The 13,983-nt window shown below is 43.1% G+C and overlaps 1 protein-coding gene across 2 annotated transcripts; it reads left to right on the forward strand.

Moving 5' to 3' along the window:
• The first annotated feature begins 254 nt into the window (after positions 1–254).
• Positions 255–13,914, forward strand: LOC6525250 (mediator of RNA polymerase II transcription subunit 15). 2 transcript variants are annotated; one of them, XM_039377509.2, is made up of 7 exons: positions 255–707; positions 10,459–11,131; positions 11,230–11,599; positions 11,804–11,936; positions 12,008–12,170; positions 12,261–12,578; positions 12,636–13,914. In XM_039377509.2, the coding sequence occupies exons 2-7, from the start codon at positions 10,478–10,480 to the stop codon at positions 13,485–13,487; spliced, it is 2,490 nt and encodes an 829-aa protein (XP_039233443.1). In that variant the 5' UTR covers positions 255–707; positions 10,459–10,477; the 3' UTR covers positions 13,488–13,914. The 2 variants fall into 2 exon arrangements, with proteins under 2 accessions (XP_039233443.1, XP_039233444.1); XM_039377510.2 differs by having other exon boundaries at positions 12,008–12,149; positions 12,636–13,912.
• Positions 13,915–13,983: the final 69 nt, after the last annotated feature.

Here is a 13,983-nt window from a genome sequence, read left to right on the forward strand (position 1 = left end):
TAGTATTATTTAGTATTAAGTATTTAGTATTATTCATTATTTCTTTTTAAAGTAAGTGCATGTCTAGGGAGCAAGCTGCATTCTTCGATTGCCAAGTAACTTTTCATAACTTCCCCCTTTCGAAGGCTTTGCAAAAAAAGCCAAGCTCTCATCTCTGATCGCCGGCGTCATCGGCGCACCGCAGTCGCAGTCGCGGTCGCAGTCGCAGTCGCCGTTCGCTGCTTGGAATTCTGGCGCTTTGCCGCTCAGTTTGCTTTGAGCGCTGGAACGCGAAAGTCGTCGACGGAGAGAAAACGGTGCGGATGAAAGTTTCGAGGCGAACTGGGAAGAGTTTTGAAAAGCGCAGGCGTGCAACGGTTTTTGTTTGTTTTTTTTTTTGGGCTTGAGCTACGCTTTGTGGCGAGCGAGTGAATGACAGCCGTTTTTTTTCGAGTGTGGTGGGCTGAGTGGCAAACAAAACGCATTTCGTGCATAATTTGTGGAATTTTACACGTTGTAAAATCAATTTAGTTGTGCAAATTCGAATTTTTGCCTGCTTTCCGTTAGCTTTCAGCTTTGGCAACAGCTGAAACATAATGCAGCCACATCAAGCGCGCAAGCAATAAACAAATAGCCAAAAAACCAAGATAAATTTAACACAAAATAAGTAACCACACACATTTGAAGAGTCAACAGCAATTACAAGGCACCAAAAACCGGAGGAAGAGGTGAGCAAATATTTTCATCCATTTGTTGTTCTTTCTTGGGCTTAAACAATTTGTTGTGCTTTTTGTTATTGTTGCTTTACGTTTATTTTGTTTCGCTGATTTTTGTTTCGGCATTGCAACTCAAGTCTAAGTCGACTTGAGTGCACAGAAAACAATGAAATATAGTTGTATTTTGTATTTTGTAAATTGTAAGACCAAAACAAAATATTACATTAAATTATATGTTTTTGAGACTTAAAGTGCTTAAATCTGTTAGGATCTGTGGAATTTCGATGGGAAACAAGTGATTTGAAGTGCCTGCTCTTTTCTCTCAGTGTGCCTATCCCAGCTGGCGCACACACACACACACAATCTCTTTAAAGTTGTCGCTGTTGTTGTCCTCATTTATCTGGACTCAAAGAGTTGAAGTTCGGAGTCGCGGACTCAAAAACTCTGAGCCGTCTTCGATTATTGAGCCGTTTGACTTTTTCCCAACTTCCAGCGAACCTGTTGGCCCCACAGGCAAAAAACGAAAACTACCGCCAACATATATGCGAAACTGGTGAAAAAAGTAGATATATACATATATATAAAAAAAGATATATAAAAAAAGATGCTCTGGTCAGCCTGTAGAAATACGCGAGTATCTGCCTTTGAGCTCTTTTCTCTTCTCCAATTTTTTGCGCCTCGTACACTTTTACACTCGCATCGGCGATCGTAAAGCCCATAAAGTGCCGCATATACTTGACCTATCCGAACTGCGGGTTCTACCGGGGGGATTGGACAATGGACAATGGATAATGGATAATGGTTGGCAATCTGGGCGAGTTGCTTTCTGGGTTGGGCAGTTGCACTTGGCCTTAAATCGCTTTATTTGCCTAGAAAGCCTCTAATTCGTTCAGACGGAATCGAGCGACTTTATGCTGAAATGTCAAGTGTTGAAAAAATAAAGTGGTTCTAATAAATGTCTACATGAATATATTTGTATATCACTTTCAATCGCCTAGAGACTTAATAACAAACAATCTTTGCTGGAAGTTAAATACTCTGAATACACCTAAAGATGTTTAAAATGTGCATTAGAGTTGTGCTTTTAAATCGTGAATACCCAAATAATTTGATAAAGACCTGGATTTGTTCACCGTGCATTCTGCTTCAGGTTGAGAGCAATTTTCGTTTGGATTTGGCTTGGCCCCTCCTCGAGGCCCCTTCAAAATGATTATTATTACTCTGCCGCATCATTATCGCCGCGCTTGAAATCTAATTTCTGCCCCGGCCACAATTTGCCACACGATTTGGTTTTTGTTTTGTTTTGTTTTATTTCATTTTCTTTGTTGCGAGCCCCAAAGGAATTGAAAGTGCGCGCGCATGCGCAATTAAGGCCAAGTGCGCAAAAAAAAAAAAATATATGTACTATACTCGCTCATACACGTATGTATAAATTCACGAAAAAACACAACCGTCAACTGGCAGGAAAAAATGAAAAACAAAAGCACAAAAAAAAAATAAATAAATAACATAAAAAAAAGTAACGACAGCGGAGGCTGAAGGCTAAAGAGCACAAATTCACTTTTTAGTTTAGTGAAAATACATGAACACAACTTGCAGAACCCAGAAGAGAGTTCCTCCCCGCCGAAAAAAAAGGGGGAAAAAAAAGAAGCCAGTTGGTGAAAATCCAGCGCATACAGGTTATAAAGATTTATGATCACTTTTGATACCGTCCGCCGTCCAATCGGCCTTCCAATGTAGGTGAAGCTCAAGTGAAAGAAGATAACGTGGCTTAGTGGAGCTGGAGCTGTAGCTGGAGTTGGCTCAAAGCGACATGGCCACAAAAGTGTGTCCATAACGCCATATCGCCAGCTATGCCCACTTAGATCCAGGTCATCATTGCTATTGAGGAAATCGCAATTTCTTTGGGGAAATCCCACTGAAAAAGAGACTCAATATATATAACAATTAATAAGAATAAGGGCAAATCACTATATTATTTAATTAAATTTCATTTTAGTTAGTCAACAGGATAACCATTTTTTGCACTGATCATTGATTTGCAAATAATTAAAAATATGTCTCATTTAAGCCTCAATCAACACTCCAAACTATTGACAATGATTGATGGGCCAAGTTGCTTGAGGAATGGGGTCAAAACTATTGATTTAACAACATATTCGTTACATTCATTTGTTTGCTTTTTCGTATATGTTTTCCATTTTGTAATTATGTACGCGCAATTAGGTAATATATATGTCATAGATAAATGAACCTAACCTTTTCGAATGAAATGTTTTACACCCTCGTTATAATAATCTATTAAAGGTTACTCATAAAGGTTACTCTCCCCCAGTTTTTTTTTTATTACCCGTACAATCTGCTTATACATATAGTTATCTCTCGTGATTCATTTGATTGAATCGTGTTGCAATGATTATGCATTCAAACAAATAGTTCCACTTTGTATGCAAAAGTTAGCCAATTTTTAATTGGCGATTAACGCGAAGTAAGAGAACAAGTACAAGTGTGTTTTCTAATCAATCTGGACTTGTGCCATCCAAAAATCAAGCGATTTGGGGTTTATTCATGCAAATTCACTGAGTTAACAGCGTACTTATTTTGAATAGAATTTTTCCCTCATTCATTAGCTGAAATTTGAAATTTATTATGTTTAACTACTATTAGCTCTGGTTTGCTTTCCGGACACTGTAGATTTTAACTCTTTTACTCGCTGCACATTCGTGAAGTTCACCTTCTTATCGCATTGCATTTAATTACTCACTTCGCTTACGGATTTTCTCACCATTCATTTGCTGCATTAATTCATGTTTTTGCATTTCCCCTCCCCCATTAAAAAAATATGCAATATACTTACTCTTCTACTGGCGAGCATCTTGAAAGCGAGAAAGGCAACAAAATTAACAATTACCCAGGCAGATAATTCATTAATAACTTGCATGGAAAAAGGTATTTTTTATTTCCTTTTAATTTTGCAGCCGAGCATTTTTTGTTACGGTTAATGTTGGAAAAACTATTCATGAGACTTAAACGGGTTACTGCTGCTCCGCTCGTTGCTTTCTACGCCAGCAAATGAGCAAAACAATACAAAAATATCACAAATACACCCACAGCTTGTAGTCCATATACAAATCGGAATCCGAATCCGAATCCCAATTCAAATCCAAGACCATCCATCCATCCAACCATCCGTCTATAAGTTTGGGCTCTTTCGAGTGCTTTTTGAATGGGCCGTGAATGCGGGCTGCCAAAAATCGAGAAATAACAAAAAGTGACTCGAAGAATGGTTATTTGGAGCTCTTTCTCTATATATAGCAAGCAGTCAAGCAGTTAAACAGTCGGCTTTGTAGGCCCAATTGACCTTAAATTATTGCCCTGCCATTGGCGTTGGCGTAATGTTTCAAAATTTCAAAATTCTCGCATAATACATATATTTAACAATCGGCGAATACTTTGGGCCCAGCATGTCGATTTGGCTTTTGACCACATTTGGCCAGTGGCCAATGAAAACATGCAAATCGGGTTTTTATGATACATTGTGCTGTTGCTCTTTGTTTTTTTTTTTTTTCGCTCAATTAGCCTGCGATATCCGGCCAGCAAGCAAACCCGGGCAATTACAAATGCAGAGCAGCTCCAAGTCCACAACCAAGTGGTCGTCATGCCACTTGCCACATGCCGCATGCCGCATGCGAGCTTTCACTGATCCAGCCAAGCACAACTGTGCAGCTTGGCTCGGACTCTGATCCTAGATCCAAGATCGCACAATATAAATCCAAATCCAAAAAGCGGCAAAAAACGTGGGCGAACTTTCCCACGTCCACAGATTGCTGACCAGCTGCACAGCGCGAAAAACGGGGGGCAGAAGCAATTAAAATGGGCCTCATGAAGAGCTGTTGCATATATATTCTACTATATCTACCATGGAATATCATAGTTGAAATACTTATTTAAATATTTTATAAGTTCAAGCAAGTGTAAATGTCAGCACTTGACAACTTTCTTTAAATGAAAAGAAATGAAAATTGTTGGGCTGCTGGAAGTGAAATGTTGTCGTTCATTTGGTGTGTATTGAAAACTATCAAATGTTTTTTCCTGCACAACAAAGCTTCGTCACGCTTCGATGTGTTGATTTGGCAAAAAAAAAAAAAAAAACCCATAGCATATACACAAAAAACCCAGGCAGAAGATACACAAATTTCACAAATTTCAATTGATGTGTGGCGGCGTTACTTCAGCATGTTGCTCCCGGGTGCAAATCATCATCATCATCATCATCATCAGCATCACCATCAGCAGCAGCATCTGAAACATCACAAACATCACAAACATCACAAACATCCCAAACATCCAAAACATCCAAAACATCCAAAACATCACAAACTTCAAAAACATCAGCAGAAAAAGTGGCCCTGGGGCCAAATCTCATGGCGAATCGGATGGGAATGGAACCTGAGACCCGAAAAGGGTGCAATTGGAATGACTGGTCCCAGGCTCCAGCTCCGGCTCCAGAGGATCGCCAAAATGTTCTCAGCTCAGAATCTCGACTGCACCTTTCACTTGGAGCGGATATACACGCAGAGAAACCGCGCTTGTTTAAGTTGTAGAAAATTGTCTATAATTGTCATGGTTTAGTTGTTTCAAGCAGTTCTGGTAGCTACAGTGCTGAAATGTATATGTTGCAATATTTTAAATAATAAGTATGCGTTAAGTGGAAGTTACTTTTATATTCTCTTTTTTTTTTGGTCCATTTTTTTCTGTGTGCACGTATTTGATGGGATTTTTACTACGGGGGATTGGCGAGCAGAAGCGAGTGTTTGGGCTCCAAAAATGGAAAAATGGCGGTGGTGTGGCAACCAAAAAAAAAAAGTTTAGAACCATCATGTTTTCCCACTAAAAAAAAGTCAACTCAAGTGGAAAGAAAAAGAGTTGTACAATAGATAAGTATATTTACGTGATCGGAGCTGCGTTTGCTTTGTGTCCGAAATTTCCTGCTCATAAGCACGGCTCAAGGTCATTGGGTACACCATTAGTTTTATTTGTATTTGTATTTGTATTTGTGGACCACACCCGTGACCAAGAGACAAAAGCTTTTATGGGGCTGAGGATTTTTCAATTCAATTTCGATTTCAATTTCAATTTCGTATGCGATTCGGGGGGGAGGGGTGGGGGAGGTCTGCGTGTAACATAACACGCCCGTCATCTGAACAATCCAAATATTAAATATATATCGTAATCGAAATGCATCGCTGCCTGACCTTTTGCAATAATCGAAAGTGAACGATGCGGTGCCGAAAGAAAACCCGAATTTCCCAATCGAAAAAGACTTAAAAATCGAAATGCAAGGGGAGAGAAGGGGGAAACCTGAAATGCATATCGGTCTCACTTGGATTGCGTCTAAATGAAAAACTTTATAATAATAGCCGCCTGGAAAAAAAAGAAAAAAAAAAGATGATGAAGAAAAGAAAATAAAAGTTAAGTTAGGCTTTCGTCACGCTTATACAATTTGTTGTTTATTTATTTTCGGTTTTCAGATTTCAGCTTGCAGTCATCAGTTTTCAGGCTTCAGTCTTTAGTTTTCAGGCTTTAGTTTTCAGTCTTTAGTTTTCAGTCTTTAGTTTTCTGTCTTTAGTTTTTAGTTTTCGGGATCATCTTTCAGTTGCGACTGCGCAATGTGAGGAAAACCGTAGGTCCCCAAGTTTAGCTCCTTTCATCAGCTTTGATTCCGTTTGCAGCTTCGATTGCAATTATCTCGCTCGGCTGTTGTCTAAATGAATTCAATTAAAAATTCACAATCGACAATAAATAACCCCGGCTCGGCGGCATTTTCACTATGCTGCGACTGAATACTCATACTCATACTCATACTCATACTTCGGCGGACTTTGAGATACTCGAGCGAATGCAAAAGCCAGCAAAATGGCAGGAAAAAAATTGCCAAGCGAAAAGTAAACAAAAACACAGCTCAAATCGCATTGCACAGTGGGCCGAAAGTAGCCGAAAAGTGCTGCAAAGTGGTGATTCATGAGTTTCTCAGCAAGTGCACAGTTACTACCTCTTTGCTTATGATTTGGGTATTGCTTTAAAACACTGCAATTGTTTTAAAGTAGATAAGATTCAGGTGAATGAAATTCCTTTGCCTTTCGGCCAGACTTTCCATCTAAAGTTGTTCAATGACCCAAAAACTGATCATTTCGGGAACTTAGTAAACTTAGTAAACAATATCGATTGTAATGCCGACCAGTGACACTATTTTCAACCACTCCAGACGCTATCTTATCGGCGAGTGCATTCAACTTGGCTTTAATTTTGGCCACTGTACCTGCATACGCGTACGACTGTATGTATATAAACAAATATACGAATACGTATACGCGATATATTTGAACCGAAGGTAGTTAGCACTCAGTATGCATAAAACTGCGAACTGGCGAGCGTGGGAAAAAGCATTGGCTAATCTCGGACTCTACCAGCGGGCCAAGTTTGACCAGTTGGTGGTTGGCGGTTTTGCTTTTGGTTTTGCTCTTGGTTATGGATTTCGGTCTTTGATCTTCGGTGTTCGATTTGGGGAATGGGTGCTTTGGGCTGGCGACTTCCCCCTTGCAACGCACATTACTCATACGCCGCGTGGCCATTCTCAGCTAGGGTCAAGATACTTGGCTTTCGGCCGGAGAAGAATATCGATGGCGAATCGATATGCGGATCTGTTATTATGATCCGGTCCGGTTCGCTCAGACTTCTAAAGACTTTCATTCATAGAAACTTTCAAAAAAGCATGCGAAGACAATAAAACAAAAAAAAAACACAACAAAAAACACGAAATAACTTCCAAGTGACCATCAAGAACTGGCCGCGAAAACGGGTTTCTTCTGGATTTTGGCTTATGGGTTTTGGCCATAATTTTTTCGTATTTCTCCGCACCCTGGCAGAATACAATTTTTGTTGTTGTTGTTTTTTTTTTGTATTTTTGCAGCAGATACATTTCGCAGGCAATCTAACAGTTGGCTGCTAATGTGATTTGTGAATGTTTCGACGTGTATTTCGCAAGGCGAAGTAAATAAATTACATTGGCAGTTTAACGACGTCGTCTTGCCGTTGGAAATTGTCGCCGATTGGCGGCTTTTGTTTGAGTCTAAGATTTCCAGCCCGGTTGCAGCAGGGCCCAAAGTTCCCCCGTCCTCCGCAAATTGCCGGCCATTTAACAAGCCAATAGATACAAAGCCAAGCCACACAATGGTCACACACAAGATACAAAGAAACAATGGCACGCAAGCTACAGCTGGGGGCACAAGAATAGCTCTTTTATCCACTTCAAGTGGAATCCATTAACAGTGCATATACACTGCATTTTCACACCAACCTATTGAATCAGTAAACTCCCTTTGAGAACCAAAATAAAGCGAATGCATATTATAAATACTTTATTTAACTTTGAAAAATATTGCAATAAAATCTATGTTCTAAGCTATTAGATTTATTAGAATAAAGACTTACTATTAGAATGACTTTGTGTGCACTGCGGATACGTGTTCATATTCGATACAGATACATGCACGGATAGAGATACAGATACAGATACAGATACAGATACAGATACAGATACAGATACAGATACAGATACACAGCCTGCTGTCGATGAGCTTCAATGGTTCGCGATCGCTTGATTGACAGTTAGCTAACCGTTTCGACTTAATACAAGTGTTTAACGGTTAGTCGGCGTGGAAATGTAGTGAGAGATACTTGCCGCCAAGGAAATGCTATCATATACACTCGTACATAGTTATGTGTGTACTTACTGGCGGCGTTCCATGGGAAACCAATGTCGCTGGCTTGCTATTGTACAAACAGCACTTATCTGCCGATAACTGGAGCAATGGAACCTGTTCTTACACTGATATAAAAAAAAACAACAATTGACCACAGTCTGAGATTCCGGGAAGCAGGAAACTAGTAATGATCGCGGGAAGTTTAATGGATCCATTGCGGTCTTCTGATTCTAGCTCTTCGATTCATTAAATGGAATTATTCGTGGAAATGAAGTCGTCTTCTATGTGAATATTAAGCAGGTAGATTGTTAAAGATTATTTGAAAATATGTATATCTCATTGTCAAGTTGAAAACCCATTAAAATAGCTGATGACTTGTAACCTTAGTTGTTACTCATTTTAAGCAAATTGCTAGTGCTTGCCAAACATTTGAGTGATTTCGAAACCTATAACGCGAACCTATAACCCTCACCCAAAAAACAAAGTGTAAACTAAGTGGGCTGCAAATCACTGCATGTCCCAAGAAGTCGCACTTCAAAATGACAGCAAAAAGTTTGCGAAAATCCCCTGCCATTAATAAGTAGCGGAGCCTCTGCCCTCAAAAGGGGACACATTTCGTTGACCTTAACCTTAGCCCCAATCTCGTGTTCAGTTGAGGAAATCTGATAGTAGATATGTACATATGCATATATGTATGTAAGAGTGAGTATGTACGAAAACTGACTGGCAGGCGCAGGCATCTGTGGAAAATTCAGCAAAACCAGTTGCTGCAGAACCTTACAAGTGAGTCCGCGATCTTGGCCTGAACGAGTTGGCCAGTTGGACAGATGGAAATTGTTGTTAAAATATGGGTCGTGCGACAAGAAATGAGAAAGTGCCAGTGAGCCAAACGGCGTAGACCGTTAGAATCGACTTTATGAATGCAAGTCTTGGGCTTGGCCAGCACACAAATCGAAGAGCCACCAGCCACTAATGGCAGCTGGTTTTTTCCAAGGGGGTCTCCATCACCATCACTCCATTGCCATCTCCATCTCCATCGCCATCTCCATCTCCATAGCCATCTCCTTGGCCATCGTGGACCACCAAAAAAGCACTCGAACCGCTAGCGAGTAGCGTGCGAAAATGGAACGAACCCAGAAAGTATTGCCCCCGGGAATATGGCCGCTGCTTTCAGAAGAATCGAGAACGGGAACGACGGCGAGAAAGAGCTAGCAAAAGATCGAGAAAAGAAAGAGCTCGAAATTCTAGCCAGAGGAAAACTACATTCAAACTTGTTTGCAGCACATTTCAAAAATTAATTTAAAATAATGTACACATTTTAAAGGTTGTCATTAAGGAGGGCGTTTTAAAAATAGCCTTAGAGTGTGCGAGAAGAATCGAGAGGAAGACTGGAAGACTCTAAAAAGGAAACAGTAGAATCTTTAGCAAAAAGATAGATCTGCAATAAAAATTATATAAAAGCATCTTAATTTTTAGGCAAGTTCGTAAAAGTGTAGCGAAAGGACTCGTATGCTTAGGACAAACAGCCAGAAAATATTTCCGAAAAAAGGAAGTTTGAATACTAAAGATATAATTTGCAAAATATCTTATAGTTAGCTCTATTTGGTCAGGCATCATTAGCTGATAAATTGGACACCATTAATTTATTCATTCGCCCATTTCGCTTTTGTCTTATTAATTGGCCTGCATGTTCGAAACTGTGATGTCAATGAGGCAAGGTCAGCAGTCGGTTAAGGAAACGAGTGGCGATGTGAGAACTCTTGAGATCTCGAAGATAAATTGGAGAGACTGGTCGAAAGGTGACCTAGACAAGTGGAAGCTTTAAGCCTGCAGTAGCAGAGGAAATAAGATCCATTGGCAGATTTCAAGAGGAACTCTTCTAGTCGAACTCTATGAAGCAATTGCTCTGGCAAGACATGAAACTCTATTTAAACATTGTATTTACATTGATGTTTTGAAAAGTGGGGTAACTAACCTGTTTCTCATTTATATTACTTCAGTGATCTCTCCGGGATCAGGATGTCGGCCGCCACGCACATGGCCATGCCGGCTCACGCCGTCGTCCCGCCGCCCGGCACTCCGCCTGTGCTGGGGGGCAGCGGGTGCTCCAATCTCAGCCTGCCGCCGGGTAAGCGTGGCCACAAGCGCAGCGTTTCGCTGGAGAACAATGCACCGCTGGCACTGCGCAGCACACCCAGCTTGGGCCAATCCTCGCTGGGCTCGCCGCTGCTGCAGTTTGGCCAGGCTCAGGGGCAAGGACACGCGCAGGGCTTCCACACGGGCACTTTGAAGTCGCGCCAGGAGCAGCGCCGTCTCAGCCAGAAGTTCGGCAGTCACAGCAACTTGGATGACGAGGGTGTGGGCATTGGTGTGGGCATGGGTGTGGGCATGGGCATGGGCATGGGCCTCCAGATGCGCAGCAAGTTCCAGAATATACGACAAATGTTTGAGCTGAGTCGCAGCTGTGTGGGCGGCGGGGGCGGCGATGGCAGAGGGGGCGGGGCCGAGGAGGAGGCAATGCAATCTCTGCCAGCAACATTGCCGCAGCAGCAGCAACATCAGCAACATAATCAGCAGCAGCAGCAGCAGCAGAGGCGCACCACGCCCATTGCCGGCGGAAGTCGCCACCAGCAACAGCAACAGCAACAGCAACAAATGGGCGAGGCGGAACAGGTGAGGCCCACAGCTACACTGAAAAGAAAAGTACTAATTAATTATCTTTTGACCTCATTTGTGTGTTCGGTTGCCAACCAATCGACTCGACTCTCCAGACCAGCGGCAACTTTCTGCGACCCATTGCCTTCAAGCCCATTCCTTTCGAGCCGGACTACCGCATCGCCTGCCAGCAGCAGCAGCAGCACCAGCAGCAGCTGCAGTTGCAACAGCAGCAGCATCAGCACCAGCAGCAGCAGCAGCAGCAGCAGCAGCAGTTGCAGCTGCAACACCAACAGCACCAGCAGCAGCAACAGCAGCAACAACATCATCAGCATCAGCATCAGCAGCAGCAGCAGCAGCAACAACATCAGGCGCTGCAGCTGTCGACGGAGGGCGGTCAGGCGGGGGGCGGGGCCGAGCGGTACGGCTACGGTTCGACGCCGTCACTTGCCCCACTGCCCACCGCATCGGCCCAGAAATTTGGCAGTGAGTAGCAGTTAACATTCCGCTTTATCTAGATTAAATACCCAACTGACATTGGGGCCATTTCCAAGCCATAAATTATAAATTATCTACGTGAAGTTAAGTTATGTTAAGTGGACAAGATTACGCTAGAATCAAAGACAGAAATATAAAATACTACAAAATATTTTAAAAATATATATATTAATCAAATGCATTATTTTAAAGGCACCACTGACCTACGACACTTGGCCGCTCGGCGTCGAAATCATCGCCTGCTGCAGCGCTCCAGCAACGAGGACTCCCTGACCCTTGACCTCTTGAGCACTGGCAGCCACGACAGACCCGATGGGGCCAGCAGGTTGGCTATGTGCAATATCTTAAAGATTCTCGTTACTAATATCTTCTAATATCTACCCATTGAATGGGCAGCAAGAGCAGCGGCACTGTGGTGGGCAGCAGCGATCTGACGCCCTCGCCCTCGGATTCTGGGATCTCGGAACTGGAGGCGGCGCTGAAGGATCGCGACTCGGAGCTCTCGTACCTGCGACAGGCCATGGAGCACAATGAGAAAGTAATTTTCCAAGTTCAAAAGGTTAAGCAGGCAGTCGCCCGCCCACTGAAGCCATGTTTTTAATACCCTCTTCATATATACTTGTGTGTGTGTGTGTGTACTTTCGATCAGGACAAGGAGGTGTACTGGGAGCACGAGACGCAGCGACTGCGGCTCTTCTACGAGGGTCAGCAGCGGGAGTGCCAGCTGAAGCTGCGCAAGATGGAGCAGCTACTCGGACTGCAGCAGTTCCAGCTGAAGCAGCACAAGCTGCGCCAGTCGGAACAGGTAAACCGGCTGCAGCAGCAGCTCGATTTGGCCAGGGACTCCAGCCAGGGACTGCAGCAGCAGGTGGACGCACTGCGTCACCAGCTGGAGGACAGCGAGTGGCGCGTCTGCGAGCGCAACGGGGAGATAGCTTTACTCAAGACGCAGCTCAAGGAGGCGCATGTATGTTAACCATATATAAATAAAGGGAAATTTGATGTACCATTTATCCTGTTGTAGCTGGAAATCAACATGAAGGATCATGCGATTGTCAGCCTGAAGCACAGCAGCAACAGGAGCAGCAGCAACAGCAGCAGCAGCAACAAGTCCTGTGACACAAACACAAGCCAAAGTCAACCAAAGCAGCAGGCGAAGGAGGAGCAGCAGCAGCCAGAGTTGCAGCTGCAGCAGAAACAGCAACAGCAGCAACAGCAGCAGCAGCCGCAGCAAATGAAGCAACAAAACCAGCCCGACCAGCAGCAACTGCAGAAGATCATCACCCTGAAGGATCAGGTGATTGGAGCGCTGACCAGCGAGCTGGCCAAGTTGCGCAAGGAGCTCTCCGATCTGGCCATTGCCCACGAGTACGGCGAGGAGCCCTGCGGCCGGTACACTCGCCTCAAGCAGCAGTTGGACAACCTGAACGAGATCTGCCAGAAGACGCGCAAGTACACAACAGCATCCGCATCCCCAGCAGCAACTGCAGTAGCAGCAGCACCACCAGCACCACCAACACCAACTGCACCACCAACTGCACAGGTAGCACCTAGCTGCGTCCAGGAGCTGCCCAAGCTGGATGTGCTGGTGCAGCGACTGCAATTGGATCAGGGACAGGGTACGCAGCAAACGCTGGACACGCTCATCGAGGAGTCCACCACGTACGCGGAGGATATAGCCAAGCTGCGCCAGAAACTGGACGACTTCCGTCTGAATCTCGAGCTGGAGAAGCGTCAGTGGTGCGCCGAGAAGGACAAGGTGCTGGGCTACCAGAAGCAGCTGCAGGCCCACTATATCCACATGTACCAGAAGCTGCGCTGCCTGGACAGCGCCGGAGCAGCGACTGGCCAGGTGGAGGCCACCACTGGCAACTGAGTGGAGCTGGGAACTAGGGGCAATGGTGCTATCGTCGCTGGGATAACAAACTTGGGAAGCAAGTGGAAAACAGTCTTTAAACTGCTTTAAACTACTTTCTTCCTTTCAACTGATCAAAGTAATATTTTAAAAACATTTATATTTTATATAGCCACAAGCAGGACTGAAAATGCTATTCTGCTATAAAAATCATAGAAGTTGTTTGCTCTTAAATTAAATGGTATCATTAAAATTAAAAACCAGTGAGCTGAAACATTTCCTTCCCTTGGCGATAAATAATACACGATTTTCGATATTACTAGAGTTGTACACAGATTGTACAGAGAACTCTGATGAATATTTATACAAGATATGCATAATGAATTTTTTGTTTTTAATATTTTACAAATATATATATATGTATACTTTTAATTTATTAAATGTAATTATAAACGAGAAAAAAAAACATTTGTGATTTCGCATGTTGAATATAATAATATATATTGATATATGTATG

Source organism: Drosophila yakuba, chromosome X, assembly GCF_016746365.2.
Source record: "Drosophila yakuba strain Tai18E2 chromosome X, Prin_Dyak_Tai18E2_2.1, whole genome shotgun sequence".
Classification (NCBI taxonomy): Eukaryota; Metazoa; Arthropoda; class Insecta; order Diptera; family Drosophilidae; genus Drosophila; species Drosophila yakuba.